The sequence below is a fragment of the Phyllosticta capitalensis genome, assembly GCF_038381095.1.
Source record: "Phyllosticta capitalensis strain CBS 128856 chromosome Unknown BKA78scaffold_7, whole genome shotgun sequence".
NCBI lineage: Eukaryota > Fungi > Ascomycota > Dothideomycetes > Botryosphaeriales > Phyllostictaceae > Phyllosticta > Phyllosticta capitalensis.
The window spans coordinates 69119-97038 of record NW_027117445.1 but is presented as its reverse complement, the minus strand read 5'-3'; the positions used below and the strand labels follow the sequence as shown (position 1 = coordinate 97038).

The 27920-nt window shown below is 54.6% G+C and overlaps 9 protein-coding genes across 9 annotated transcripts; 4 read left to right on the top strand and 5 right to left on the bottom strand.

Annotated features, from left to right (window-relative positions):
* Positions 1-4665: 4665 nt before the first annotated feature.
* On the bottom strand, positions 4666-6633 carry BKA78DRAFT_158440 (S-nitrosoglutathione reductase). Its single transcript, XM_066883067.1, has 6 exons — positions 6446-6633; positions 6380-6394; positions 6205-6319; positions 5980-6115; positions 5210-5859; positions 4666-5133 (listed from the first exon to the last, which is right to left on the bottom strand). Exons 1-6 carry the CDS (start codon positions 6467-6469, stop codon positions 4916-4918), a joined length of 1158 nt encoding a protein of 385 aa, XP_066742287.1. The 5' UTR covers positions 6470-6633; the 3' UTR covers positions 4666-4915.
* A 752-nt stretch (positions 6634-7385) lies between these two features.
* BKA78DRAFT_241487 (AhpC/TSA antioxidant enzyme-domain-containing protein) lies at positions 7386-8201 on the bottom strand (the record flags this gene model as incomplete). The annotated part of the gene is made up of 2 exons (XM_066883920.1): positions 7386-7841; positions 7896-8201. Coding segments are annotated over 2 exons (762 nt in total), but the record flags the coding sequence as incomplete, so codon positions are not given.
* A 1098-nt stretch (positions 8202-9299) lies between these two features.
* On the top strand, positions 9300-10617 carry BKA78DRAFT_158436 (uncharacterized protein). The gene has a single exon (XM_066883066.1). The coding sequence runs from the start codon at positions 9776-9778 to the stop codon at positions 10451-10453; it is 678 nt and encodes a 225-aa protein (XP_066742285.1). The 5' UTR covers positions 9300-9775; the 3' UTR covers positions 10454-10617.
* On the top strand, positions 10557-11427 carry BKA78DRAFT_158707 (uncharacterized protein). Its single transcript, XM_066883069.1, has 2 exons — positions 10557-11150; positions 11197-11427. Exons 1-2 carry the CDS (start codon positions 10660-10662, stop codon positions 11339-11341), a joined length of 636 nt encoding a protein of 211 aa, XP_066742284.1. The 5' UTR covers positions 10557-10659; the 3' UTR covers positions 11342-11427.
* A 2440-nt stretch (positions 11428-13867) lies between these two features.
* On the top strand, positions 13868-15273 carry BKA78DRAFT_296838 (uncharacterized protein; the record flags this gene model as incomplete). Its single annotated transcript, XM_066886671.1, has 3 exons — positions 13868-14741; positions 14788-15179; positions 15226-15273. The coding sequence occupies 3 exons, from the start codon at positions 13868-13870 to the stop codon at positions 15271-15273; spliced, it is 1314 nt and encodes a 437-aa protein (XP_066742283.1).
* Positions 15274-15806: 533 nt separating this feature from the next.
* Positions 15807-19200, bottom strand: BKA78DRAFT_158599 (uncharacterized protein). Its single transcript, XM_066883068.1, has 6 exons — positions 18864-19200; positions 18790-18807; positions 18551-18742; positions 18474-18498; positions 17882-18421; positions 15807-17828 (listed from the first exon to the last, which is right to left on the bottom strand). The coding sequence occupies exons 1-6, from the start codon at positions 18958-18960 to the stop codon at positions 16088-16090; spliced, it is 2613 nt and encodes an 870-aa protein (XP_066742282.1). The 5' UTR covers positions 18961-19200; the 3' UTR covers positions 15807-16087.
* Positions 19201-19719: 519 nt separating this feature from the next.
* BKA78DRAFT_317873 (Alpha/Beta hydrolase protein) lies at positions 19720-21250 on the top strand. The gene is made up of 5 exons (XM_066888740.1): positions 19720-19956; positions 20004-20265; positions 20327-20896; positions 20946-21062; positions 21115-21250. The coding sequence occupies exons 1-5, from the start codon at positions 19796-19798 to the stop codon at positions 21151-21153; spliced, it is 1149 nt and encodes a 382-aa protein (XP_066742281.1). The 5' UTR covers positions 19720-19795; the 3' UTR covers positions 21154-21250.
* An 868-nt stretch (positions 21251-22118) lies between these two features.
* Positions 22119-24911, bottom strand: BKA78DRAFT_158408 (uncharacterized protein). The gene is made up of 3 exons (XM_066883065.1): positions 24604-24911; positions 24043-24546; positions 22119-23986 (listed from the first exon to the last, which is right to left on the bottom strand). The coding sequence occupies exons 1-3, from the start codon at positions 24645-24647 to the stop codon at positions 22276-22278; spliced, it is 2259 nt and encodes a 752-aa protein (XP_066742280.1). The 5' UTR covers positions 24648-24911; the 3' UTR covers positions 22119-22275.
* Positions 24912-25774: 863 nt separating this feature from the next.
* Positions 25775-27919, bottom strand: BKA78DRAFT_158310 (uncharacterized protein). The gene is made up of 5 exons (XM_066883064.1): positions 27726-27919; positions 26916-27652; positions 26581-26862; positions 25999-26532; positions 25775-25914 (listed from the first exon to the last, which is right to left on the bottom strand). Exons 1-4 carry the CDS (start codon positions 27792-27794, stop codon positions 26049-26051), a joined length of 1572 nt encoding a protein of 523 aa, XP_066742279.1. The 5' UTR covers positions 27795-27919; the 3' UTR covers positions 25775-25914; positions 25999-26048.
* Position 27920: the final 1 nt, after the last annotated feature.

Here is a 27920-nt window from a genome sequence, read left to right as displayed (position 1 = left end):
ATACACCTCACCTCCACGTCTCCAACTCAACTTTACACTGAAGTGCGTAAGGTGTCTCCTTCCTTTGCATGGACGGCACTTTGCTTTGCAAAGCATCCTACCAGACCGCGTTGACACGAAGCAAAGCAAAGCAAAGCAACCCAATCCCAACCCCTCCCACACAAACCGCCCTTAGAGTCGGACACAATCTAGCGCCGAACTTGATGGGAAAAGACTCAGTCAACCACAACCGACCAGCCAAAGTCTAGACACTCAGTCAAGCGCACCAAAATAGCATCATGCAAACAACCCGCCAACTCAACTCCTCCCCTACTTACCCCATCGACTAGCTACCAAGCCAGCCAGCCAGTCAGCCAGTCGACAGTCGGGTAGTAATGCCGAACCGAACCAGACCGGACCAGACCGGCACACTCGCCACCGATCTAGCTCTCTCCTCTCTCTCATCGCTCGAGCGCCTCTGCCTCTCTCAATCATGTACTTTCGCTCTCGCCCTCCATTGCCGTCTCTCGCCCTGCTTTTTGCCCTTGCTCGCCACACACCACCACCACACTTCCAAGCTTCAACCCATACCAACCTACTTACTAACCCACCAACACCCACCAACTCATTCACTCACGCACCAACTCCAGGAAAAGGGCAAAACCAAAAGCAAACCGTAGCAAAAAGAATGTCTTTCTAAGAACCCAAAACCAAAGCCAAATCTTAGATCCAAGTCCAGGAGTCAGTCCAGTGAGCCAAAAGCCGCAGAACTCCTTGAACCGCAAACCCCAGAATCCAAGACTCCAAAGCTTCGGTCGAGAAGGAGAGAGAAAGAAAAGAGAAACAGTCCAAGAGAGAATGTCGCCACAAACAGACACAGAGACCCCGACCAACCAACCAACTCAACCTGATGCCTCAAAACCCTCTTTTCTTTCCAAAATCTCCATCCCCACCATACCCACACCCACCGCAACCGCATCCAACATTCCCATCTACCCAGGTCACTGACGCCCTCATACCCGCTCAGGTCTATACCCCCTGCCGCTTCCGTCCCTCATCCACAAGATGACCCGCTCCGACTCGTCCTCATCCTCCTCTTCTTCTTCCTCATCATCCTCCTCATCATCACCAAAATCCACAAGCCCCAGCCCTCCCGTCCGCTTCCTCGCCGTCTGCAACCTTGGCAGCCCAGCCTCAACACGTCTCGCATTGATTTCCCTCCACTCATCCGGCACGTAGCCGCGGTTATGCTCGCCGGGCACGCTGCTGCTGCTGGTCGGTGGAGACGTCGACGATGCCGTCTTCCTCGCGCCGTCTGCAGCAGCAGTCGGGACATAGGCCGGCGTGCTGGTCAAGACGTCGCCGTCAAAGCGGAAGACGCTGCTGCGCTGCGGCTGGTGCTGGTGCTGCTGCTGCTGCGGGGCCAGGCGCGAAGCCAGCTGCGGGCGGAGGAAGTGAGGCAGGAGGTCGGAGCTCGTCTTTTTCGCGGCCATGACGTGCTTCGCCATCAGGTAGGGCCCGCCGGGGGATTTGCGCGCCGTGAGCCCGTGCTGGTTCTGGGCTGTGTCGTCTTCTTCTTCTTCTTCCATGACGTCGTCACTGTCACTGTCGTCGCTCTCACTGTCGCTCTCGCCGTCATCCTCGCCACTATCGCCAGTACCATCGCACTGGTAGCTCGACGGGACCTTCCTCGCCGTCTGCCTCGTGCCAGGCGCCGACGCCGAAGAGGAAGAGGCAGCAGTAGGCCGCGGTGACCGAAGAGAATTCTGACCGGCACGCCGTCTCTCGTAGCCGTCGTCGAGCTCCTCATCGTCAATCGGCACAAGCCGAAACGACCTCGACACGCCGCGCCGGGTGATGGTTATCGTGTCGAACGTGTCCCAGTCTCCCTCTTTCTCCTCCACCGCATCTTCATCTTCGCCGTCAAAGCCATCCGACGCGTCTTCGTCTCCGTCTTGGTCGCGCCCTCCCGCTCCTCGCCGCCTTTTCCTTGCCCTGCCGCCATAAGGATCGTCGCAGTCGCCGTCGTCGTCTGCGTCATCGTCGACGTCGTCGTCTCCCTGTGGAATTCCGGTCGACTTCCTGGCCGTCTGCTTGAAGCGAGGGAGCTGCTGGATGAGGGCGTTGGGAGATTTGTCCGTGTCCGTGTCGGAGGAGCGATTGCAGTTTGAGACGTCTGCCGACGCGTCGCCTCCTGACGTGTGGTGCAAGTCGGGTTGGTCGGGCTCGTGGCTTTCCCTTCTCTCGTCGCAGGCGGCCTCCTTTTCCTCCTCCTGCTCACACGCACCCTCCCTCGCGGCACCCATGCTGCTCGACTCGGCCCGCACCACATCCTCCTTCCCGTCCTCCTCCTCCTCCCCATCCTCCTCCTCCTCCCCATCCTCCTCGGCAGCACAAGCATCAGCCAACAGCGCCCTCCCCCTCGCCTTCTCCCGCCGCTCCCACTGCTCCATCTCCCTCATCTGCCTGCGCTGGCGCTTGGTCCACTTGTGGTCGGTGCCGAGGCAGCGGACGAGGACGGCGAGGTACTGCTCGGCGTAGGCGCGGTTGTCGGGGGCGGTGCCGAGGTGGAAGCTATGCAGATAGATGGGGAGTCAGAGAATTGGTGGAAGGGATGGATAGGACCGGTAGGTAAGTCGGGGGAGGAGAGGAGATGGGGGCAAAACAAGGGGTCAACCAGGGGTTGCAACACCACTCACACATTACCATAATTCAAGCCCCACAGGCCCTCTTCCTCATGCAACCGCGCGACTCCCTCAAGCAACTCCCTCGCCTCCCCACCCAACCGCTTCCGTCCGGGCTCGTAGTCCTCGCGCTCCGCCCTCACCTTGGCCAGCCCAGCGCGAATCATCTCGCGGCGGCAGTCACTGACGCGCACCGCGGCCTCGCCCGCCCCGCACACCACGCACCCGCAGTCGAAGCCGTAGTTTGTGCTCAGCAGCTCCTGACGGTCTGTCGACGGCTTGTACAGGTCGATGTAGCCGGCCGTGATTTCCTCGCCGGGCGCAATGGCGCGCGTGGCGTGCATGGTGACCGCGCCACCAAGGACGTTGTCGTTCCACGCAAACTGCATGTTGGGCGTGCACGAGTGGTTGATGCGCGACGCCTCGGGGCAGATGGCGGCGGCGATGCCGTCGCGCGACCCGTCGACGCCGAACGCGTTGGTGCTCAGCGTCGCCATGACGCGCGCCTGGGCGATGCGGCCGAGCTGGCCGTCGAAGGGGACGGCGCGCGGCGGGTCCGAGGGCCCGAACGGCTGCGCGTCGCTGTATTCTTGCTCGATCAGGGTGTGCCATTGCGCGAAGCTGGCCTCGGTGTGCGTGAGGTCGTCGAAGAGCTCGACGTACGGTTGCGGGAGCGTGAGGTATGTCGAGATGACGGCCGTGCGCTGCGTCGTATCGTAGGCCCAGTCGCGCTTGTAGACCGTCAGGACGGGCGTTTCGGCCAGCAGGCGCGTGCCGCTGGGGATGTGGCATGTGGCGCGCATGCCGAGGCCTTTGCCCGGGAGGGCGGAGATTTTGTAGAGGCGGCCGCTGGTGGGGTGGTGAGCGGCGAGGAGCTGGTAGGGGGTTTCGGAGAGCGGGAGGGGTGATGTGATGGGGGTGGTTGGCTCGCAGGGTAGCATAGTGATGTTGTTTGTAGCGGAGGCTTGCGAGCTGGACTCTGCTCGTGCCGGGTTTTCTGCGTCAGAGCCATATCCGTCGTCTATCTGAGTCTCGGCCGAGTCGAGATTGTTGGAATGCTCCTCTGAGGCTTTCAAGTGAAGTGGAAGAATAGTGGGCTGATCCTTGTCGTCCATGGTGTCTATACGAATGTTCTGGTACAATGATCTGGAAGAAGAATAAGGTTGTTGTTGATGTTTGGGTTTGGAGGACGAGGTGAGTGTTTTTGGATGATCTAGTCCGGCAGGCAACGCTTGCGGTTTCCGTGCAGTGAGCTGTGTTTGTTCACCAGCGTTGCCGCAGCCAAGTGATCTGAAGAGGAAAGCGTCAGTGAGATGGCTCGACTATCTCAGGCCAGCTTGATGGCTCGATTCATCTCAGGCCAACCTACAAGCTTCCCACATCCGCTACCAGTCGCTCGCACGCGTTCCGTCCCAGTCGATAGGGATAGGCAACAGTCGCCTCAAACGCTTCTTCCACACCATCCTACATCTCAAATCAGCCAATGCCACTCACCATCACCATGTCACCAAGACACTTACTCCACTCAAACCTCCCTCCAAACATCCATCCCACAGCTGCCACTCCCGAAGCGCACTCTCTTTCAAATAATTCCGCTCTTCAAACCGACACCACGCGTCGGGACTCACGTCGACCAGTTGCTCCACCATCTTCTCAAAATTTTAGCAATAATTTGAAAGGAGCCGCAAGAATCGCTCGCGAAACCGAGTCGTCTGAATCAGACAAAAGCGAACAATGCTCGCTGCCCCGAACCGCGGCGCCGTACACGAGGTTGCAAAAAGATTGTTTGCAGGTGTGGTCGACGCGGGCGGTGGACGACGGACGGCAAGGTACCTTACGCCGTTACAGTACGCGCCCAAGATTAGCCGCGCGCGTGGGAAGCCCGGCCGGTCCGCCCGCTCACGTGCAGAAGACGTATCTCACGTGGTCGGCATCAGATTTGTCTCCTTTACAGTGGACCTGTCAGTAATGAGGAGGACATCACTTGCACCACGGTGACGGATGGGGGCATTGGAAACCAGCTCCATTCCATTCCACAGCAACCTAACAGCATAGGTAGACAATGCTGCACATGACCACATGTACAGTCTGCAGACACTTTTCATCTCGACATCATCATCGCATAGCAAAAAAAAGAAAAAAGAACCCCAAGCTCAACCAACCCGGCCCAGAAAGAACATCGACAAAGCCGCCCTCTCGAAATTTTTGAAAACTCTCCCCCCCTCAATCAACTACAGCACAGACCGAGCAAGTCACTCGCGCATGTCGACGACGCAGCGGATGCAGTCGCCGGCGCGCATGTCGCCAAAGGCCTGGTTGATGCGGTCGAGCGGCTGGCGGTGCGTGATGAACTCGTCGACCTTGAGGTCGCCGTTAATGTAGTCGTCGACCAGGCCGGGCAGCTGCGAGCGGCCCTTGACGCCGCCGAACGCGCAGCCCTTCCACACGCGGCCCGTGACGAGCTGGAAGGCTGTAGAGAAAAAAGAAGTTAGTTTGGGTTGGTTTGAAAGGAATTGGTGGATGGTTGGGAATGGTCCTGGACTTACGTCGAGTCGAAATCTCCTGGCCCGCCGCAGCCACGCCGATGATGATGCTCTCGCCCCAGCCCTTGTGGCAGGCCTCGAGCGCGCTGCGCATGACGTGCACGTTGCCCGTGCAGTCAAACGTGTAGTCGCAGCCGCCGTCGGTCATCTCAATCAGCTTCTCCTGGATGCTCTTGCCCTGGGGCAGCTTGGCGGGGTTGACAAAGTCGGTGGCGCCAAACTTGCGCGACCACTCCTCCTTGGAGTCGTTGACATCGACAACGATGATCTTGCCGGCGCCGTTCTTGACGGCGCCCTGGATCACCGACAGGCCGACGCAGCCCGCGCCAAAGACGGCCACGTTGGAGCCCTTTTCGAGCCCGCCCTTGCCCGCCGTGATGACGGCCGCGCCGTAACCCGTCGTGATGCCGCAGCCCAGCAGACAGGTGCGGTCCATGGGGGCCTTGTCGGTGATGGCAACGACCGAAATGTCGGCCACGACCGTGTACTGCGAAAAGGTCGACGTGCCCATGAAGTGCAGCAGGTCCTTGCCCTTGCACTTGAAGCGCGACGTGCCGTCGGGCATGACGCCCTTGCCCTGAGTCGCGCGAATCTTGCCGCAGAGGTTGGTCTTGCCGCTGACACAGAACTTGCACTCGCGGCATTCGGGGGTGCTATCGCCAATTGTCAGCCACAACGATCGCGATCATTCGGTTTGTAGTCCCTGCGTCCGCCCGGGTCCGCCCGGAGCGGGACGCATCGAAGGAGGGCGGGGAGGGGGGTCCAAAACTTACTAGAGAGCTACGACATTGTCGCCGGGCTTGACGGAGGTGACGCCCTCGCCAACCGACTCGACGATACCGGCGCCCTCGTGGCCCAGGACAATGGGGAACGCTCCCTCGGGGTCCTTGCCCGACAGCGTGTAGGCATCTGCGCGGCGCCAATGATTCTCATCAGCCAAGCCCTCGCGTATTATTGTGATTATTGTTCCCCGCCGCCGCCCTGGTGAGCTTGCTTACCCGTGTGGCAGACGCCCGTGTAGTAGACCTGGATGCGGACCTCGTGGGCCTTGGGAGGGGCGACTTCAATCTCCTCAATGCTGAGGTCCTTGCCGGCTTCCCAGGCAACGGCGGCCTTTGGCGTGGTGTGTCAATTGAATGTGGTCACGTCTGGCGGGGGTTGCGGACCGCGTACCTTGCACTTGATCGTCTATGGCGTGTTTGTCAGCAGAGCTTCGGCGGTGGGGTTTGGGGAGCTCACCTTTCCAACAGTGTCGGCGGACATGGTGTGAATCGTTTCGAGGGAGAATGGAGAGGTCAAGGGAGGAGTCGGCGGGCAGAATTGGTCGTGTAGGAAGGGTGGAGAGGACTATTTGAACGACCCGGCAGCTCCATCCGGCGCGCGCGCATGAGCCATGTGGGGGTTCCCAAGCGGCAAGCCAGACAGACCATGACGGATGTCGACGTGGAGCAACGGCGAGTCCCTCTACCTAATTCGTCGCTCTCAAGCTTCACTCGGGACAATTTGGGTGCGTTGGTCTTGGGCTCACTCCCCTCGCCCGGACAGCAGGGCGCCTCCATGCAGGCTGACGATGAGGTTGGCGGCGGGGTAACATGGCTGTTTGGCGGGGTTGTGTTCCTCCTCTGACGGCGGAATCTTTTGCCGCTTTGGGCGCCGCGGACCTGATTGCTATCTCGGAGTCTTGGAGTCTGCGGCTCAAGCAGTGCGGCTCCACCCTTCGTGATAAAATTGCTGAGATGGTTGTTCGAGAAGGCCCTGACTAAGCGCGGAATTATCGCAAACTGCTGATTGATCCGACAGACACCTATGACACCATGCCCAGCCCGCCGTGATATAACTTCCTCGCTGGATTTCGCCATGCCGCCGTGATACAATTGCTCAATTCAACGCCGTCCCATCCACAACGCCTAGACTTTTGGTCGTGATGCATCATCCACTACAACTTCTTCTCGTAGTCTCCCTCCACCGGCGAGTCCGCTAGACTATCCCGGTCGTCGTGAGTCTCGCGCTTTGCAAACATGTCTGGCAGAAATGACCTCCGCTTGCTCTTGCGCTTCTCCTTTTCCTCCTCCTTCTCCCTGTCAGACGTCGACCCGCTCTGCCTGCTCCAGCTCTTGCTCGTCCGCTTCGACACGGCCGACGCCCCGCGACTCCTGCCGCGCCTCGTCTCCTCTGCCGGAGGAGGAACCTCGACCTTCAACCCCAAAACGCGCCTTAGCTCCAGCACCTCGGAATGATCCCTCGTGTTCTTCATGCGGTGAATCCACGTCACGGCGCCGTCCTCAAACAGCACCTCGCCGCCAATCTGGCGAATGTCGCCGCCCTGCAGCGCGCCGCGGCCGCTCTTGATGCTCTGGAAGATGCCCGCCACCGTCGTCTGCACGACGCTCGTCTTGTTGAGGTACTCGGGCTTCTTGGGCCCCAGCGACAGCGACCGCTGCATGCCCAGCGCCGCGTACAGCCGCGTCGTCGGGTCTGCGAAGATGGGGAACTGGCACCCCGTCGTGCGCGCGTACGCCGGAATCAGCTCCGGCCGCCCGCACCCCACGATGGTGATGAAGGTCGGTGTCTCGAGCCCGAGCAGCGCGTCGGGCGTGATGCTGGCGCAGAGCTCGCGCAGGAACTCCTGGCAGTTCTGCGTGTCGGTGTTAGCTTTTCATTGTATCCACTCCCTGTAGATTCAACATACTCCGCAGAAAAAGTGTCGCACAAAGATTATGAGTTGTCTCGTCGCCACGCCCTCGCCCGAATACAAGCTCCTGAACGGCCGCGACTCGCCGTCTGCGCCGAGCACCAGCATGTCGGCGCAAGCATCGACATCCTTTTGCGAGGGCAGGTCCTGCGAGACGAGCACGTCGCCGCCGTCGTCGGGTTGGTATTCGCAGGTCAGAGTGGCGGGTTCGTCGGTCTTGGTGGGTTTGACGGGGGCCACGTCGGGCGAGGGTGCCGTCATGGTGATGATTTCCGGCGGCGCCGGTGGTGAGCGACTGGTCGGTGATGCGTCGGTGGCCATGGTCTGGAGGGAGAGGATGGGAGCGAGAGTGGTGTTGGTGTTGTGCAGCAGGCAGGCAGCAAACGGCGGCTTTGTAGATGTCGACGAGGCTTGGAAAAGCAAGTTGGTGGTCGGGTTCAGGTCAGGTCAGGCAGGTAGGTTGCGGAGGAGTGTTGGCATGGAAGGTCCTAGGAGTAGCTGGCAGGAGAGAGGAGAGAGGAGGAGGTAGGTGAGGAGTATATGTCGCGAGGCCAGACAGCATTGCGACGCGTGTCTTGGCCTCGCATTCGACTCTCATTTCTCAGTTTCATCGCCACGCTTGGACACGAGTCTTGGGCGGTGGTGGAGGGATTGGATATGGACAGCACCCGGACTTGTCGCTGCATGTAGCGCTGGCCGCTGCCCAGCTCCTCGCCACAACGCCAACGACTTCAGTTGCGACAGCGTCAGCCACGGCCAAGCATCTCACATCACCCATCCACCCGTCTCCCGTCTCCCCTCCCGCCCTCTCTTCATCCTTCACTCTCCAATGTCCAACGACACGGCACTGCTGCCGAGATGAATGACCACCCGTCCCTCCCCTGACGCCCTCCGCCTCTGCACTCCGGCTCTCCCATCCAACCATTGCTGACCGGCGCGGAGACCATCAGCATACGTCATAGCGGCAACACGAGCAACCCCGTCCTTCAACCAGGTGCTCCGCCCCATCGCTTCTCGAACCATCAAAAACAAAAATTTATTTGTAGACCACCGACGGGGAGGGGGCTTAGCATCGCCCGCCCGCATCGCTGCCCATTCGGCTGTCGGATATTGGAGATAAGCCGGACGGAGCTTTCGTCTCCTCCGCTGGCTCGAGATCCGTTTTCTTCGAGGCGAGATTTCGGCTTCGGCCCGTTCCTGACCCAGCAGTGCGTGCCATGGCTTCGAGGTTCGAGAAGCTCATCAGACGCTTGAGCGCGTCTGCTCCCGCCGTCGGATGGCCCTATTGATGAGCTGATTAATGGCATCGTGAGGTCATCGGGGTCGCACTCGCTGGAAAGAAATCCTCACAAGGCGTGCGGAAGCCTGCCGCTGCCGCTGTCGCCCAGGCGCGCGCTTAGTTGCTGCGCTTCCGTCCGCTGCACGCAGAGGACGACGACGCCCAACCAGCAACATCACACTTTTTGACTACGTCCCTGGCTTTCTCTGATCTTTCTCCGTCATTAATTCTCGTCTTCTTCATCCCGGCCTCCAAATCCATCCAGGCCCGCGCCAAGGCAGAAAGCAAAAGCAACGCAAAGCAAAGCAAAGAGGAAGAAAGAGAGGAATGGCAGAACCAACCAACCAATCAACCAACCAACCAACCGAGCAGACCAGCCCGGTATTCTCCTCAAAAAGTGCAGCAGGTACCTACATGTACCTCGTCTACTTCGCCTTTGAGCGCCAGAACGCCAGAAAGCTCCCCGCGACTTGACCTGATCTGACCTGACCTGGGCTGTCTTGATGAGCTACCAAGACCAAGAGAGCGAACTAGACCAAAAACATCGACTGGTCATATGCCCTGCTGTTTATTTAATCTCATTCCCTAGGTGCCTACCATGTTGGCTTGGACTGTAAAGATATCTACTACCTATCTGTCTTTCTGCCTGCGTTCTGTCGTTCCTTTCTATGTGTGGTCGTCGGCCTCTCCCATCCTCTCCCATCCCAATTTTCCCCATTCGACCACCCAACCCTTGGCAAAAATGCAACGCCCAGCTATCACCCAATCCAATGCAGCCCAACCCACACACACAAGCTCAGTTGCCATGGCAGCCAAGCGCAGCTCAACCCAGCCCAGCAGTCATGGACAGGAAAGGAGTGGATCGAGCTGTCGATCGCAAGACAAGACCTCCGATGCACCTACCTACACTACATACAGCAAGTACCTACTTCGCTTCGTGCCCAGAACAGAGTCTTGCGACGGGAGTCTGTTGGGCTTGGGAGAAGGGCAAAGCGCCGCCATGATGACACTGCGCAAGAACGGCCAACAGACGAACAGGATAGGACAGGTGGTTGGAAGTGATAGTGGCGAGCCAATCCACAGAGCGCCTGCGCCGTGGAGTTACTGCTGTAGGTTTTCAATTCTTGCGGAGGAGCGTCACGAGTGCACGTTGATGTTTTCTGTGGCAGTGTGCTCTTGTCTGCAAGGCCGAACCGACCTAACTACCTGCCACGCCGTTGGTCATCCTCTGTGCTTCTCTGGCCGCGTGGTCGTGTACATGCACTGGGTACGTTGAAGTACATACCTCCGGCGGATGGATATTTGTACCGCCGTGCGGTGGTGCAGCGGTGCCACCTACCTGCCTGCCTGCCTGCCTACCTCTCAGTGTCCACTCTACACCGCACATGCATTTACTGATGGGCAGACACGGCGACCGTTGGCAACCGAGCCCACTGGACTGGACCGTGTCGTTTGGGCTGCAGGACAGGAAGGACACAGTACATGGCGATAGCGCACCTCGCGCGTCCAGATCATGCGGCCGGAGTCTATCTACGCTTCGCCTTGCTGGCGGAGCCGTGGCGATGGATTGCGACATTGAACGGTGGATGCGTGGTCGTTGGTCGTCAGTCATCCGTCTTGGTGGTGCCGTCGGCCTGCCTGTATGTCCACATATATGCAGGGCAAGAAGAGGCGGGGGTGGGTCGCAACAAAACGTCCAACTCACATGTACCTCTGCGCCGGGTCGGAGCTGCGCGTGAGCGAGCGCGAGGCAGCGCAGCGCAGCCCAGTCCAGCCCTGCTGGGCGCCGCCTCGCAATACCTCGCTACCCGTTGCGATTCGTCCGCGCTGGTTGAACGGTGTGGGCAGGCGGCGGAGGGAGTCGTTGGACGGATTGCGGATTCGGGGCCAGAAAAGAGGAGGAGGCTCGCCCCTTGCTTCGAGCGCATAACTGACTGCCCCAGCGCGGTAGAGCGAGGCGGTACAGAGAGAGCGTGAGCGTGAGAGGTCTACCTACTCGAGCAGACGGTAATGTTGCAGGGCTGAACTCGACTCGTCGGTTTGCGCAGGAGACGTACACACGCTCTTCATCCACCCAACCAACGCACTGGGTTCAATGGCGCGCTCTTCGAATGTCGCCAGCCAGCCAGGCGGACAGACAGGCAGGCAGGCAGCGACGGTGTGATGTAACGGGAGGAGGCGGCGGACGACGATTGGCGACTCATTGGATTATTGGCGTCGGTCAAGTCCAGTCCAGTCCAGTCTCCCATTCCTCGACCATCGTGGGCCGTTTCTCTGTCGCGTCAGACCACGACCGTGCGGTCTAGAGTGGCAAAGTCGAGGGTCGACGAGTCGCATGCGACACAGGAAATATTGGAAGATTCTTGCGGGCGACGGCGGTCTATCACTGTTGTCGGCCAAAGTTCTTGGACGTCGGCGACACCGCATTCCTGGCGGTAGCATCCGTGGATTGGAAAATTTTTGCGCGCGACTAGGAGGAACTCCTCCTCAGAGCCGCGTCATGTTGCGAGGAGACGAAAAAGAAGTGCAAAAAGGGGAAGGAATGAAGTCATTACCGGTGGACAGAAAAGAAAGCCTCATCGCAGCCACTGCGGCTCAAGAGCCGCATGGCAAGGGTCCACGTCAGGGTCTGCCATTCAGGAGGCTAGTCAGCTAGGCTAGCGCAAGAATGGGTTTGGGGCAAATAACCATTTTTCTCGAAAAATTTTCGTTCTCCTTTCCAACACCTGCCCAGTCGCAGGGCGCATGCGCTCGCTGCGCCCACGCCAGAAGCACGAGTGGTGCGCAATTTCTGCCGTCTGGACGAATCGCCGCCCGAGACACAATCGGATGGCACGGTGACATTGACGCAACTGGCGAGGTTTTGAAGCAGCGACGCTCAGTGGTCGAGATATGGCGGCCTGCCAGCCATTGAGAGGCGAGAAGGCAAGAATGTCGTCCGTTTGAGGCGACAACGGCGGACGAGAAGAGAGACGGCGACGGGATTCAGGATTCTGGTGGTGGTGCGGGAGCTGCACGAAGCTGAAAGGGCTCGTATAGCAGGCTAAAAGTCGTGACGCAGGCAGGATCGGGAAACGTGCTGGCGTGCTCCATCTGTGCTGCCGAGCGTGCGTGGGAGACGGAGCAGCGGTGGTTGGGTGCATGTACCTGCGGTTTGCCATATGTGTCTTGTTGGCCGAAGAAACGACAGAGGGACGATGCTCCGACTGGGTTTGGGCGGTGTCGCCGTGTCACCCCATGGCACGTTGACATGGGCGGGAGATGAGCATGAGGACTTGGGCTTCTCCCTTGCGCGACGCTGCTGCTGGGCTGCAGTCATGCTCACGCACGCTCGGCTCGTTGCGAAGAGCCAACAGTCGAGACCACGGCATCAGGGCAGCTGACAACCAGCTCTTGGTCGTGGCCTGGCTGGGCTGGAGACGCCGAGTCAGAACGAGAAAAGAGTTGAGCAGCGGAACGGAGGCCTGTAGGCGCTGGCTGTGGAAGAAATCGGATTTGTACCTGCGTCTTCGGCAAATGAGGTGTTGTGTAACGGCACGCCAGACCGGGGGCAAACAAGGGCTTGTCGGAGAGAATTCACGCCGACAAGACGACTTTTCGACATTGTTTTTTCCTCTGGCGGCACTCGTTACTGCCGTGCGGTCAGCGTCGACGTCGAGGTTTGTGGGTGTGGAGTGAAAAAGGCAAAAGCTCAATGCCCAGGTGGTCTGGAGCGGAGAAGCGCGCGCTTGGCCATGTGCCAGTATCGCAACCATTGTGCGAGGATTGCTTGGTTACAATGGCCATGCCTTGCATGACAGGCTATCGACTGTGCTAGCGTCAGGTACAGGTACCCGCCAGCAGCAGACTGGAGGCCAGAGTTCAACGTCACGACGACTCTGTTGCACACATGCACGCTCCGTCGACAGCGTGGACTCGGACGGATGTTAAAGGGGCTGGTATTCCGGGAGTATCTTTGAGTGTCAGTACAGCACAACATCCTCCTCCTCACGACTTACGAAGCAACGACTTGACAACAACTTGACAACGAACAAGTGTGACGAGACAGCCAAAAGAAGGTGAGCAAGTGACCTGGCGAGGTGTTCCAGCAGACTGGAGCCGATTATTGGATGCCAATTCTCTGGGCTGGCCAGGAAAGAACAATCACGCACGGGCCACGCGTTGTTCATGTTTTGGGAATGCGCTGACTCTCTTCTTCTTCCTCTCGTCCAGCATCATCGTCAACCTCGTCTCTTCTCCTCTCTTCTCTTCGTCCTTGACCGTCAGCCTCACTCTCTACTTTCACTTCAACCCGCCGCTCGCTTTTCCTTCGAGTTCCCAGCCGAACTCTTTGAGCACACCGCTCTCACGCTCGTTTGCGACTCCTCGTCGCTTCAACTTCACTGCGCCTGGATCAATTCGACAAGACCTTGACGGTCGCTCAACTGCGCACTCGCTCAATTCGCTCCATCGACAGGAAACTCCTGCCCTCTTTTTTCACTCCCCAAAACTACCTCTACGTCAGACAGGCGCCACAATCCGTCAATCCAAGACATTGCGCCTCGTACCTGTCTCGCAACATCCCGCCTCGCGCAGACAATTTTTTGCGGCACTCTCCGATCTGGTGCTCACTGCGACCGCTCAGTTCAAGCATTTGCGCTTCATAAGTTGACATTTCGACCTTCTCAGCGCATCACTCACGCCCACCATCATGAAGCCTCTTCTACTTTCATCTTGCGCCATCTTTGCGACGGCCTCGGCGCTTGCGCTGGGATCCCATCGCCATCATCACTTTCACCGTCGCGATACCATTGAGAACGAAGACGGCCTCAAAATCAACGTCGTCACTGTCTGCGCCTTGGGCGACATCATTCTGTCGGAGAAGGAGTGTGAAGAAGGCATTGCAGCTGGACGTCTCCGCTATGCCGACTCCCCCGTCTCCACCGTCATTCCGACCTCCTCTGCTGCCGCCTTCTTCAAGGCCAAGGCAAAGCCCACCTCTTACATCACCTCCGTGACCAAGGCAGAGACGACGGCCAAGGTGGAGCCAACCTCGACTTCCAGCTCCAGCTCCAGCACTCCCGAGCCGTCTACCACTTCCAAGCAAGCTCAGAGCAGCAGCGAGGCTTCCTCCAGTGCGCCGACCAGCTCCATCCCTCAGGGCATCGACACAGACTTTCCCGAGAACCTTCCATGCCACGTCTTTCCCAGCGAGTATGGCGCCGTCGCTATTGACTACATGGGACTTGGTGGCTGGATTGGTGTTCAGGCAATGGGCTCTACCTCTGCGGCGGGCTACGACAATATCGAGACTATGGTGTCGAGCTTGTGCTCGGGCTCGGAATGCTGCAAAGAAGGTGCCATGTGCTCCTACGCCTGCCCTGCCGGATACCAAAAGTCGCAGTGGCCCGCGATGCAGGGCGCCACTGGACAATCTGTCGGTGGCATTCAGTGCAAGAATGGCAAATTGCGCCTCACCAACAGCGCCTACTCGACGCTTTGCATTCCCGGCACGAGCAAGGTCAATGTCACCGTCAAGAACAATCTTTCGGGCAGCTCGGCCGTTTGCCGCACCGACTATCCTGGTAAGTCAAAAAGCCACTCTACAGAGCAAAGTCTCATTCTCAACAGGCACCGAGGCCATGACCATCCCAATCGACACGCAGCCTGGCAAGGAGTATCCTCTGGCATGCCCTGACGAGGCCGACTACTACCAGCACCAGGGCTCCTCGACCTCGGCCCAGTACTACGTCAACTCTATGGACGTCGCTGTTGAGGACGCTTGCGTCTGGTCCAATGGCGACCAGCCTGTCGGCAATTGGGCTCCGCTCAACCTGGGCGTTGGCTACAAGGACGGCCGCGCCTGGCTTGCAATCTTCCAGAACAAGCCGACGACGTACGCGCGCCTCAACTTTACCGTTGAGCTCGTTGGCGACAACATGTCGGGCAAGTGCAAGTACTCCAACGGCCAGTACTGCTCGGGCGACGACTATGACAACTGCAACGAGAATGACGGCTGCACTGTGAGTACCCAGCTCCACCCTGTATGCTTTGACTAATGTCCTCCAGGTTTCCGTCAGCGGTGGCGACGTGGCCTTTGTCTTTTCCGACGAGTAGAGCGATCTCGCCATCAATTCTGCGCAGTCTCAGGTTCTTGTATACCCCTTTCTCTCAGCAGTCTGGACCAAAAGCGTCCTTCTTGCTTGCGACGCGAGCTTTCTTTTCGTTCTCGTTTTCGCGAACCGCGCGAGTCGGTTTTGCGCTGGTCGTTATTCAGGAGTTCGACAGACACGGCCAGGGAAATCTGCGGGTGGTAGCGGCGCAAAGCGGCAGGCGTCTGTTTTTCTTGGACAAGCTGGACGGGAGTTGACGCTGCCTCTCTCCCTTTTTTCTTGCAACCTTACCAACGGACGGCGTGCGCGGTTTACCGGAGTAGCTAGGCGCGAACGGACACGAGTACGAATTTTCGAAACGGCCGATTGATTCCCTCTCTCTGAGCAATCTCTCTTTTCCTTTTCCCGTCTTGTTTGCTCGAGTCTGGCTTCCGGTTTTCCTTGACCAGGACCAGCGCCTGGAGGTTGTTGGCGTCTGGTGATGTGCACAGCTGAATGACCCGTCTGACTGGCTCAATGGCTCAATGGCCGACCTCGCTTTCTTTTCTGTTTTCCTTTTTTCTTTGTCATCCTTGAAATGTTTTTATGACTGACGCTCTTATGCTCATGCTCCTCACGCTACGCTTCGAGAAAGACGAGACAGATGACATGATTTACGATGTTGAGAGCTGAGGGCAGCGCTATGGCGGCCGCTTTGTCTTCTTGTACATATATGTGTTGACTCTGTGTTGTTGAGATGAGCTGGGGATAGGTGGAGATGGTCGGTTGTGAGATGAGCTGGGAATAGGTAGCTAGCTAGCGGAGTGTTTTGACGACGTTTATGATGATGAATATCCTGACTCCTCTATGAATGAGAGTTTACGTTTCCACCACCCTGGTTTTGCAATAGCACGGTTCTCGAAGATGAGACAGAATAGCCTGCCTTTACTGACACCACAATGTTTCTGGAAGATCTCTGCTGCCTTACTGTGGTGGTTACGCTCACAGAGTTGTAAGCAAGTCCAGATAAACAACTTTCGTGCCCTCGCGGCCTTGGGATCCTTCCTTTCCAATGGCTGCTGGTTGATGTCAACACGCTTAGCATCAACTAGGCTCAATATCGTAGCTGCATCATCCCTGTGGGCCGCGCGGAGGAGCTGAAAATAACTGTCCAGATCAAGAATACTCTCGTTCTGAGCACATGACGGATTATGCCCAATAGTCTCTTTGAGAGTATTGTCTGTGGCATCCTCGAAACTGTTGAAGAGAAAGATGTCTGAAATCTTTCCAAGAGCTTCAAAGACCCGAACCATGCTTTTACTTGGTCTTTTGGTGTCTCGTGTTTCCTGGCACTTTCTCCAACCATCATACATGGACCCAATGATGAGGCTCACAATCCTGTCGTCGGGAGCTGCACTGACCAGCATCATGTGGACCCAGATATTAGAGAAGTCATCGACGACCCCAAAATGTAGCAACTCCTGGACAACGTCGTGAAACCTGTAGTGTATTGCGATTCTCAAAGAGTTGCGGAGATTTCGGTCGCTGGTGCGATTGTCGCAACGTTGGCGACAGAAGTGATCAACTAGCTGTGCGCTCCCAAAAAAGGCCGCAAAAGTGATTGCGGATTGCTCGTCTATCAGGTAGTACCCCCATCGGGTAAATTCCAGTAATTCGGCGAGGAACTGTCGCTTTCGGCTGTGCTCGAGCAGATTTCGAAGTTTACTCTCCACAGCAGACCGAGAGGTGTCGACAACGGCTCTTAGATGATGAGTCAAGTGTTTTCCGGCGTATGTTACAAACGGATAGAGAAGAATTTTCAAGTAATGAGGAAGCTTCTTAGGAGACCTAGAGCCGTTGGGGTAGTTGTGGAGGAGGCGACTTATCTCACCTCGCAGGTCGTTGTTTTGAAAGTGCGGACTGGCCAGGTTTTCTTGAACAAGTCTCCAGGCGGCGGCGCCCCTTGTCTCCAAAAGTCTCTCCAGTGCTCTGACTTCATTGTACTCCCCCTTGTAAGTATTCGGGTCGTCGAAATGCCCATCCATGTCACCTACGTCCCCTGAATGTTCCAGTCGTGTAAGGCCCAAGTACGATACACAAGCCATGGAGATCTGAAAATCGAAAGCAGGAAAATGTGCGTCTTTGAATCTTTCAAAAAACTCGCACGTCGTGAAGTGAATGAATCTGACTGTGTCGTCTTCTTTGTCGACTTCTACTAGGCCGTGGGAAAATGCCAGAATGTCGGTTTCCTGGAATAATCGGCCGTGATCGAGGAACGTGTCAGACTTGCGCTGGCCATCTTCCTGAGTCTCGGATCCTTCCTCGTTGGATTCTTGCATCTCTTGGATTAAGAGAGCATGGCGGAGCTCCTGAATTTTAAGCGGTCTATCCGCATGAAGGACCCAACCAATCGTTCGTATTGCGCAATTCGCCCGTATACTGTCCTGTGCTTTGATTCGCCTCAAAGTATTCTCATACATCAAGTCTCGAGTGCTCGGCAACTCTACGAGCGCGTTTCGAACATCTGCAGGGCGCAGTGATTGGAGAATAGCCTGGACGTGGAAGCGGGCCAGAAGGAATCTAATATTAAACAATTAGTGCTTAGCTTCTGGCTCTTCAAGGATAAAACCTACATCCCAGCAGCCTTTTTGGTGATTTGGTACTTAATATCTTGCCCCAGGTCGTTGTCCCACTGGATCATCCTAGTAAAGCGTTTGTTCCTCTCGCAAATCTGCTGAATATAATTGTAAACATCTTGGTCTTGAGCTTCGACCTCTACTGCGCTAAAGCCTTCCATGGGCTTCTGCCTCGAGGTGACTAAAAGGCTGGCCTTGATTTGGCGCAGACGGTTCAAGAGCGATTGGCAACACTCTTGGGAACTGAGTTCATCCAACGCGTCAACGACAAAAAATGTGTTAGGCGAGGCCAAGTCCACTAGCAATTGCTCGAGTTGTGACTCTCCCGGAGGAGATCGTCTGAAAGAGTTTGATAACTGCGTCCGCACGCAAGACGGCAGGGGAGATGTGGGATCCAACTGATCAATAAGCTGGTTTGCCAGGCATCCAAGTAAATCTCTCACTGAAAAATCTCGCCCTTGTCTTTCTTTATACGAAAGATACAAGAACGCAACTTGACAGTGCTCTTGACGCCTGAGCTCCTGCACAACAATTGAGCTTGATGAAGATTTCGTTAGCAATACTTAGTAGCGTGGTCAACCGAACTTACACAATCGAAGATTTTCCAGCGCCGGCTATGGTCATGTTAAATGTGTGTCACTCTTTGATTGAGGCATCGGAACATACGTTTCCCGAAACACCAGAGGTTCTGAACTTGATTGCTTCGCCACGAAGTGAATTCCTCCGATTGAAGAAACCACTGGCAGGTACCAGGAGCGACCTCATCATATACTTGTTCGTGTGAACCAGAAAAGTCAAGAGGAGAAAGGTATGGGCGAAGGCCTTCAAGCTCGGAGGTGGTTGATTGACCAAAGTAATCTGTCCTGGTAAGATCTTGACTCTTTAATCTTTGTCACGTCACTTACGATTGTTCGTCTGGGTTCCTTCAAAAGAATCAGCAAACGTCTCAAACTTTGTTGGCGACAAGTCTTGACCTTACCGATGAATTGTCCATGGCTCGTGTTGGTGGCAATCACGCCGCAGTTATCTGAATTATGATCGATTCTACTGCGCTTTGTGATGGGATAGTCCTCCATGATTGATCCAGCCTTGGCAGTCGTCCAAATGCTGGTCAAATTGACAATACGCCGTAGATTTGGAGGTGTCTACCAGACGATGCTGAAGGGGAAGTAGCAACGTAGCAACCTTTGCAGGCGAGGTGTGCGCTAGAGATGCGGCAAGGCGACAAAACTCTATGCTGTCGTGATGGAAGTGGGAGCTGGGTTTTGAGATGCAAAAAGATAGCGAGCGGAGCGCCCCTACCCGTCAGAGCCTCTTCCCAGATCTCATGAAGAACGCCTCGGTCTTCATGCACCCTGCCACGTTTTCGGGCTGTGAAAGAGGCTAAAGCTGCTGGAAAAGCCACGCTGGCCTGACTTGCTAACAAAAATTGCGTCAAAGTGACCGAAGGCCGCCCCAAGGGCTAGCACAAGCTGACTGTCGTACAGTCTGTCTTACCTTTTATTGGCAGCTTGACTTGCTCAGTCAAATGCGCTCCCTCCTCCCCGCCACCAATCCGTCTGAAATTACACGCCATCCCAAAATGAAAAGATCTTCGATCATTCAGCATTCTGTCGGCTGCTTTCAATCATCCTGACTAACAGAAAACCGAGCAAGCACTGAGCGTTGTGGCAAAGCAGACAGAGATGCGGTACTGGTTTGAGGATTGAGTGAGGAATTGGTGTACAGTAGTAAGCCGCGTGGTGTTCGATTAGTATCTGACTTAATGCATGCGTTGTTCGCATTGCGTTCGGATGCAATGCATGCAACCAAAAGGGGAAGCTTGGGCCGGGCCACTGCGTCGCTACCCTTGTCTCACGATTGCGGCCTGGACGAAGATCTCCAGGCTTACCTCTGCATGAGAGTACGGTGATGCCGAAGCGCAAGGCTCTCAGCCTTGAAGAACGCTTTGTAGTGACTATGAGGCTGACGCAACCTTTCCGTCTTGCTACTTCTCAAGCTCGCCAACCCGCCATGGCGACAACTGCTGGACTGGGTGGTGCTCTTTACGATCCCCTAAATGCTACAACTGAGTTTGTCTCCTCCTAGATCCAGACTCTGACAAGACTGACGGGTCCAGCATCGTCTTTGTCCACGGTCTCGGAGGTGACCGAGTGAGAACCTGGACTGCGGTGCCATCGGAAGACAACCCCGAAGCAGTCTTTTGGCCAAAGGAATTATTGCCTGAAGTCTGCAAAGCGGCTCGCATACTTTCATTCGGATACGATGCCAGTTTTGCGCAATTTTGGCCAGGTCAAGATGTCCCTGTCGAGACGACCATCGACGACCATTCGACTAGCTTATTCCAGAATCTCGCTGGCCTAAGAAGCGAAACCAGTTCGGTACGTCCGACAGCCAGTTGTTGGGGCAACAGACAGAGCTGATGCAGGTACATTCAACCAGACAAAGCGTCCCATCATCTTTGTCGCTCACAGCCTCGGTGGACTCGTGGTCGCCAATGCTTTGGCAAGGCAAAACGCAGATGCAGCGAGTCAAGCAATTGGCAATACAACCAAAGGAGCAATTTTTCTTGGGACTCCGTTTGAGGGGTCCGACTTGGCCAAACTGGGAAAAATCGGTGTGCAGATTGCATCCCTATTCTCGTCGACAAATGAGCACAAGCTGAAAGACCTCCAAAGACGGTCCCAAAAGGTAACCGAAATCACCCGCGGATTCTTGAAGTACTTGCGAGTCAGAGACCAGTCAGAGTCCAGGAACTTCCTCGACGTCGCTTGCTTTTTTGAAGAGTACCAGACGCGTGTCGGTCCATTGCGACAAAAGATCGGACTTGTGGTCGACAAAGAATCAGCTGTGATCCCTGGTATTGATGGTCAACCGATTCCTGCTTCCCACTCCAATATGTGCAAGTTTGGGTTTGCGGAGCATTCTGGATTTCGCAGTGTCTCGGAGAAGCTCTGCCAATGGATTACTGCCCTCGAATCACCGTCTTCAACCGAAGCAGACCAATTCAAAGTGCGCAGATTGCTATCATAGTGTCTTTCAAACTGACTGTTTGATCTAGAAAAGTGCGATCAACATCAGCGCTGTCATCGAAAACAACCCCAACAATCAGGGCGTAATTATGGGGGGCTTCCAAAGCACAAAGGAAAATGGCGTGAGCGCCATTGGTAGCCAAAACGTAAAGCCTAGTATGGAGTAGCCATGGTTTGAGGTACTGACTTCTCTTTTAGTACTACTACGGATCACGTCCGGACGACTCTTCAAAATAAAGGCGACCGGTGACCGTCGCGGTCTTGACAGTCTACTCAATTGGATCTGGGAGGATTTGAGACTACAAATTGCAAATTTTTGTAAATAGAGGATGATCAAATTCTGATGATTTACTCTGCTAAGGTAGTCCTCTTGTCCTTTTGAGACCTCAAGCAAGGCGGCTTAGATTCTGACCACCCCCCTCCCCCTGCCTAAAGAGGCTGCTTGCTGGTGGGTAACTGACTGTGTGAAAAACTGCGCAACTACGCGACTAATTGGGCAATTGGCTTTGTGACGCGCTGAGCGACTCGCTGATGGAGGCTCTAGTGGATGTACTGGTGGACGCGCTGGTGACTGCTTGAAGTGATAGCGTCAGGGGTGACAGGGCGAGGTGACAGCGAGTCAGAATCCCAGCCACCTATTCAGTCGTCGACCAGAGGGAAAGCGACCTCATTCGTACCTGGACCATTCGGCAGCGCAATGAAGAAGTCTCATTACGCGGGGCTGCTGAGCCAGAGGCTTTGGTCGCGGACCGTGGCGTGCCGTTGCGCCACTGAAGTTGCGCAAGTTAGCAGTCGGTGCGGTTGCTTATCGCTCTGGACTGTGTGGCTGGATAAGTGTGCGACTAGCTGACTGGCCTCTGGTTAAGACTTGGGAGGGGTCAGAAACTCAGTCGTCGATGTGTTCGCGATGTTGTGTTGAACGTTGGTATTCCAGCAAGGCGATCTGGATGGAGTCATGGCAAGTTTTGGACTGGTAGGTCTGCGGGGACGATGGTGAGGGGCTGGGGACTACGCATTGCAGGTTTGTGTAGATAGACTTTAGCATGATGGATTTTTTGTGATGGACTCTGCTGGAGTAGTTCTTTTGTCTTTCTGACGAAAGGTCTCATTGTTCCCTTATTGTTTGCGCTCTGCCGACTCCCTACTGCACCTACTACAGTGTCTCACCCTGTTTATGGTTCTCCATTATTCTAGCCCTGTCGGGCGGAGACCCTTGTTTCTTTGTCTTGATCTCATAGATATTGGCGTCTCCTACGCCTACTCAATCAATCAAGTCTGATTCACCGATTCTTGCTTCATCACTTTCTTAGATTCTAAGGAAAAGTGCGGGAGTACTGGAGCGGCTGTTTACATCTTGTTTCAGAAAGTCTTGAGTTCCATCCTAGACTTCCGAAGAATAGCTATGTGTTGATGTTCTTTGAATGTTCTTGTACAAGCTGTGACAATCTGCATCGACAACTGAAAAGCAGCCGATTCCACGCTTAGATTTGGTCCCGTGTAGAGAACCGGTAATTCTTTTATGAGGCTCGGTATTGATGCTGCATCTCCCTTTTGACACGCCCAGAGAAGCTTGAGATAACCATCAAGGTTGTAAATTTCCTCGTTTGTTGATGAGGATGGATCAGGGTCCGTGGTGTCTTTAAAACTGTTGAATCTGTCCGCAATCCAATCGAGAATTTTACAGACTAGACCCATGCCATTGTTTGAACTTGCAGCATCTTCCAATTGCTTCTGGCTCTCCCAGACATTTTGCAGTGTGGAGATAAGATAGCTTAGGACCTCGAAGTTGCGGGCAGAAGCTGCACCACACATCGCGCTGTAGATTCTTGTGTTGGTGAGGTCAGACATGACTCCAAAAGCCACGCAGGATTTGACGACGTCAAGAAATCCCCGTTCCGAGGCTTCGATAAACGCCATATCTGTTGAAACACTCCTGTTTTTTCCATCATAACCCTGATAATAAAAATAGCGAAACAGCTTTGCGCTTCCAATAGATGCAGCACAGAAAAGTGTGGAAGGGTCTTTGTAGTCTGCTACCTTTGGGTCTTTGTACTCTACTACTTCTGGATCTTTCAAATGAGAGTAGAAAAGTTGCTTTAGAAGGTTTTCGTGACTTTGATCAGAAAAATGGTTGAACAGCTTTGCGCTTCTAATAGATGCAGCGCAGAAAGGTGCAGAGCGGTTTTTGTACTGTGCTAACTCTGGGTCTTTGAAATAAAGGTAGAAAAGTCGCTTTGGGAGGTTTTCGAGCAGGATCTGAAGTTGATTTTCCACGTTGGAGCGAGAGGATTCGCTGGTCGCTCTTAAATACGTCGTTATGTATTCCGCAGCATGAGTAGCAAATGGATACAATAAATATTTGATGACAACGCTGAGTTGCTTGGAAACTCCACGACCGTTTGAGTATCTGGGAATTTGGTTTTCTGAAAGCCTGACAATGGAGTGTGGCATTGAATACTTTGATTCAAGTTCTTGGGAAGAACGCCCTTTAACAAGCGATTGATACTCGATGAATTCTTCCCTATAAGAGTTCTGGTCATGAAAGTACTCATCGGTTTTCTCTTTGGGAAATTCTAAACGCGTGAGGCATAAGTATGTCGCACACGCCAGTGCCATTTCAGAATAGAAGGTAGGAAACTCCTTTTCTCTGACAGTCGCGCTGTTGAAATACTCCAAGGCGCTGAAGTGGATCAATCTCACAGCTGTAGTCTTCTTGTCGACTTCAACTAAGCCATGGCAGAATTCAAGTATATCGGTGTCCTGGAGAAGTGCGCCGTGATCAAGAAAGATGTCGACTTTGGAGTCGTTGTTGGAATCGTTGATTTTTTGGATCAAGAGAGCATGCCTAAGCTCCTGTATCGTGAGTGGCTTATGTGCGTGAACGATCCAGCCAATAGTCCGCATGGCATGAGTTGATCGAGCCTTGTCTTGAGCTTTAATCCGCTCTAAAGTTTTTTCGTACATTGAGTCCCGGCGGCTGGGTAACTCCTTAAGCGCTTTTCGAACTTCTGAAGCAGTGAGTACCTGTAATCCTAGAACGGCCTCAACATGAAAATACGCGAGGAGGAAGCTGACGCAAGGATGATTAGCAGTGGCATTTAGAATTTGTGATGGATGAATACTCACATGCCAGCGGCTTTGGTGGTGATTGCATCTTTAATGTCTTGTTCCAGACTTGCATCCCGCTCAATCATCTTAATCAACCGATTGTTCTGTTTGCATCTTTCCTGGATGTAGTGGCGAATATCTTCCTCATGCGCTTCGACCTCCAGCTCTTCAAAACCTTGCGCAGGTTTATTTCTCGACGTAACGAAAAGATTGGCCTTGGTGCCTTGCAGAATCCCGACGAGTGTTTCCGATTGACTCGTGTCAAATTCGTCAAGTGCATCGACGACAAGAAATGTACTTGCTGAAGCGAGTTTCGAAAGCAGGTCTGTGAGCTGTTTTACTCCGGGCGGGCTTGACATCCTGTTCACCAAAAGCTCACACGGCGAGTTGTTGGTTTGACGAAGAAGTTGACCTGCCACACATCCAAGCAGGTTCTCCACTGAAGGAGATTCCCGATAAGATAGGTACAGAAAAGCAACCTGGCTTTCGGCTTGATGCCTAATTTGCTGAACAGCGATCGAACTGCAAAGGGATCAGATCTCCGTAGTGGTTTTTGAGGTTTCGGGATTGTAAACCTACGCAATTGAAGACTTTCCTGTACCAGCTAGGGTCCCATGAAGCATGTATTAGTCCGTGTTCTCTAGGGAGACGGCCAAACATACGCTTTCCGTAGCACCAGAGGTTTCGTGTCCTCTTGCTCCTCCATGAAATGAAATGTTCTGAATTGATAAACCACTGGCCGGTACCGGAAGTGACTTTATCGCGAATACGTTCGTGCGATGCGGAGAAATCCAGGGGGGAAAGCCATTTGCAAAAGTCGTCTATCTCGTTGTCGGTGGATTTGTCGGGATGATAGTTGTCTGCTTTCGTCAGATCGGCTTAACGAGCGCCCAGGAGCTCCTCACTGATGGTCTGGTTCCCTTGCAAATGGTTAGCAAAAGGAACGAAGCAATTGAAATGCAGCTCACCAATCTGATTCAGACTTCCGCTCTTTGTCATTTGCCCAATTATAGTCCCTTCATTCGATTCCTGAAGAATTCTGGTGCTAGGGAAGGTGCCAGTGCTTTCGCCCATTTTTGCAGGGCTTCTTGGAAGCACTAAGGGGCCATTGAATCGTAAGCAACACGGCGCAAAGCTGTCCAAGGATGACAAGAGGGAATCGAGTGGCAGAGACTTTGAACGAAAAGCCCGAGGACAGGTATGTCCGTAGAGCTCTCTGGCTCTCAGCAGAACGGCGTTGCAGTTGCGATCGGCAGACGCAAGAACAGTGCGAAGCAAAGCAAAGATAAGCGAAACACTGCCACAAAATTGACTGATGTCTGGTGGACCATTGACCTTAAGCGAACGGCAGTCGACGTGGAAATTCAGAGGGAAAGACAAAAGAGGGTCGAGTCTTGCGAATTCGCGACGAGAGCCTGCCACGTTCGCGCCTCCCCACGGACCACGCGTTCATTGTGCATCCACATCTGGCAGGGCACCGGGAGCATGTCCGATCGACCCACTGCAGCAAGCAGCCATCCTTCAGCTCTACTCCGCTCCGCTCACAACATTGTGTGGTAAGTTCCTGCGCCCAAAATGCGTGCCTTGTAAGACTCATAGCGGAAAGAGACCCTCTGAACTCGAAACATCATAGGACCGAGATTTAGAAAGCATGTGTCTATATGACGAGTGCACAATTCTCGATGCATACGGAGTACAAATGGCGGGGCCTCAAAGGATGTGCACGTCGACCATAAGAACACACCATATCCACGGTCGCTGAAGAAGGACGGCTTTTCTTGTGTCCATGCCACCCATACTTTGCTCCGGATGCAGCAAGACGTCCTCACCAAATCTTTCTTTCTCTTCCACTCTATGGCTCCTGACATTTTCTGTATCTGGAATATTGGCCTTGAGCTTGTCAGTAGGCGGACTTTAAGGCATGCTCACGAATCGGCGCCGAATAAGCTGGGAGGCATGGAAATAGTGACTTACTTCGGAAGCAAAATGGTTAGAGTTGTTGCTCTCTACTACATTGCTCGGTTCTACGAACGACTGAAAGATGCACTCGGTCGCGTTTGCTGGAGCATATCGTAATCGTCTTGCAGAGGTGTGATTACCGTCTGGTAGAACCAATTGAGAAAGCCATCGCTCCCGAAATCGATAGATGGGTTGTGGAAGATGCAACTCGCAACTGCAGACGCAAAATTTTGGAGCTCGTCGTTTTGAACCTGCTTTGCGTACAAAAGCGCGTCCTTGAGCGGGGACAACGGTCTTCGGTAATTGATCTCGAGCAGTGCGATCCCGAGAGAGAAGACCATCTCGTCATGAGGTATTGTCAATCCGCTGTTGGAGGAAGTGGACTGAGCTGGGACAGTGTCTGGGGATCCGAAGTCCTTCGCAATGGAGAGATGTGTTTCACCGCCAGAGCTACTGAACAGTATGTCGTCCATTGTCCATGCTCTATTCAACCAACTTGTTTCGTGAAATCGCAGGACAGCGGAGGCCAGTAGAAGGGAGATCGTCCGCCTGAGGATGTCAACAAAGTAAATGATTGCATCACGTAGGGAAACTCACTTTTCTCGGGTGGAGAGGATAGGTTGCGCGTTTGGTCCGAGGATGGCCTCACGCAACGATCTCATGCGTTCGGGAGTTACATTTCGAGGCGCCTGATCATCGTGGACATGGTAATGCCATTCTTTGTCGTGGAAGACACCGCGACAAAGACCGCCACTGCGCTTGTGCGCCAAGTTGACACAAAGGTTGTCGATAGAGGTTTTGGAGTTGCAATCATTGTTCTGCCCGCCATCTGTAGTTACTGTGATGCTGGGAGTTCCGCCGGCTCCATGAATCGGGATTCTGCCCACGTACTATCAGCATTTTGTTGGACAACAAAGAAGATTGGGACTGACTTTGAGCAGATTGGGATCACGTTTGTATGGTAGCATCCAACATGCGAAGCCCCTTGTATGTCTTTGAGAATGAAAGAAAAGTCCAGACTATTTTGTACATCAAGATTTCCTTCGTGGCAGGGTATGTTGAGGTGCATTTGGGCACAATGCCGATGTGAAGGGCATTGTTTCGCAAACCAGAATGTCATTAAACTTTTGTACAGTCGCTGAGAATGATCGCGACTAGCAGCCCAGGCTTTTGTCGACTTGATCTTTTTTCGGGCGTGATTCTGCTGCTCTGCCAGACGAACGGCCTTTGGAACAATCCGCTCGACGAGGCCGATGCGTTTGATTACTTCTTTGATCATTCGATCGTGCTCATCGCAAGTAAAGCCACCCTTTATCCGCTTCCAATGGTCGCGGAAGACATTCTTGACAGCTTTGCCGCCTTTTCCGTGCTTCGCGACCAGAGCCTGCCAGTCTTCTGGAGGCTCAAGCGTGCTCCTCAAACTTGAGAGTTTGCTCCGTATATCCTCGGCCGTGTTTCTGAATAGCTCGTAGTATTTTACTCCCATGTGAGCTTTGAAAACTTCTTGAATTTGTTGGTCGTCCCAGCCTTTTCGGTCGTCCAGCGCGTCAATGGGCAGCGAAAGTCCCATCAAAAGGGTCTCGCAAGTTGTTCCCCAGTCCGCCATCGCGAGATGTAATTGCAACTCCAGATCGTCAAATATGCGGCCATATCGAATCAAATTTCTCACCTACTCACGGCAAGATTGTCAGTTGAGGCTTTGCAGCGCGACAAGGCCTGTCGCTGTCGTTCGATCCACTCACATGCTTCCGATAGAGTTCTATTAGCGGAATGGCGCCCAAGACGATGCCTGCGATCTCAAAGCCAGACATGAGTGTGTCTCTTGATTTGAAGCATAGCAATGAATGAGCAGCTTCGCGGAATGAGACGTCGACTCTCAGCCTTGGTGATCAGTCAGCCTGGCGGTGGCACAGCATGGTGGGGCCGGTCCTGTAGTC

Excerpts from the sequence above, each read along its gene's own strand:
- BKA78DRAFT_158440 (XM_066883067.1), bottom strand. The coding sequence starts at position 6,469 with ATGTCCGCCGACACTGTTGGAAAG. Across the intron at positions 6,116-6,204 it reads CACGGGCGTCTGCCACACGG|ATGCCTACACGCTGTCGGGC; the intron begins GTAAGCAAGCTC and ends GGCGCCGCGCAG. Across the intron at positions 5,134-5,209 it reads CCAGGAGATTTCGACTCGAC|CCTTCCAGCTCGTCACGGGC; the intron begins GTAAGTCCAGGA and ends TTTTCTCTACAG.
- BKA78DRAFT_158436 (XM_066883066.1), top strand. The coding sequence starts at position 9,776 with ATGTTGGCTTGGACTGTAAAGATATCTACTACCTATCTGTCTTTCTGC.
- BKA78DRAFT_158707 (XM_066883069.1), top strand. The coding sequence starts at position 10,660 with ATGGCGATAGCGCACCTCGCGCGTCCAGATCATGCGGCCGGAGTCTAT. Across the intron at positions 11,151-11,196 it reads CGAGGCGGTACAGAGAGAGC|GGCTGAACTCGACTCGTCGG; the intron begins GTGAGCGTGAGA and ends GTAATGTTGCAG.
- BKA78DRAFT_158599 (XM_066883068.1), bottom strand. The coding sequence starts at position 18,960 with ATGGAGGACTATCCCATCACAAAGCGCAGTAGAATCGATCATAATTCA. Across the intron at positions 18,499-18,550 it reads CCTCTGGTGTTTCGGGAAAC|CCGGCGCTGGAAAATCTTCG; the intron begins GTATGTTCCGAT and ends ACATGACCATAG. Across the intron at positions 18,422-18,473 it reads GCTGGAAAATCTTCGATTGT|CTCAATTGTTGTGCAGGAGC; the intron begins GTAAGTTCGGTT and ends ATCTTCATCAAG.
- BKA78DRAFT_317873 (XM_066888740.1), top strand. The coding sequence starts at position 19,796 with ATGCCGAAGCGCAAGGCTCTCAGCCTTGAAGAACGCTTTGTAGTGACT. Across the intron at positions 19,957-20,003 it reads CCCCTAAATGCTACAACTGA|CATCGTCTTTGTCCACGGTC; the intron begins GTTTGTCTCCTC and ends TGACGGGTCCAG. Across the intron at positions 20,897-20,945 it reads CCGAAGCAGACCAATTCAAA|AAAAGTGCGATCAACATCAG; the intron begins GTGCGCAGATTG and ends TGTTTGATCTAG.
- BKA78DRAFT_158408 (XM_066883065.1), bottom strand. The coding sequence starts at position 24,647 with ATGCTTCATGGGACCCTAGCTGGTACAGGAAAGTCTTCAATTGC. Across the intron at positions 24,547-24,603 it reads ACAGGAAAGTCTTCAATTGC|TTCGATCGCTGTTCAGCAAA; the intron begins GTAGGTTTACAA and ends ATCCCTTTGCAG. Across the intron at positions 23,987-24,042 it reads ACCACCAAAGCCGCTGGCAT|CTTCCTCCTCGCGTATTTTC; the intron begins GTGAGTATTCAT and ends TCCTTGCGTCAG.
- BKA78DRAFT_158310 (XM_066883064.1), bottom strand. The coding sequence starts at position 27,794 with ATGTCTGGCTTTGAGATCGCAGGCATCGTCTTGGGCGCCATTCCGCTA. Across the intron at positions 27,653-27,725 it reads TAGAACTCTATCGGAAGCAT|GTGAGAAATTTGATTCGATA; the intron begins GTGAGTGGATCG and ends TGCCGTGAGTAG. Across the intron at positions 26,533-26,580 it reads ATCCTCTCCACCCGAGAAAA|GCGGACGATCTCCCTTCTAC; the intron begins GTGAGTTTCCCT and ends TGACATCCTCAG.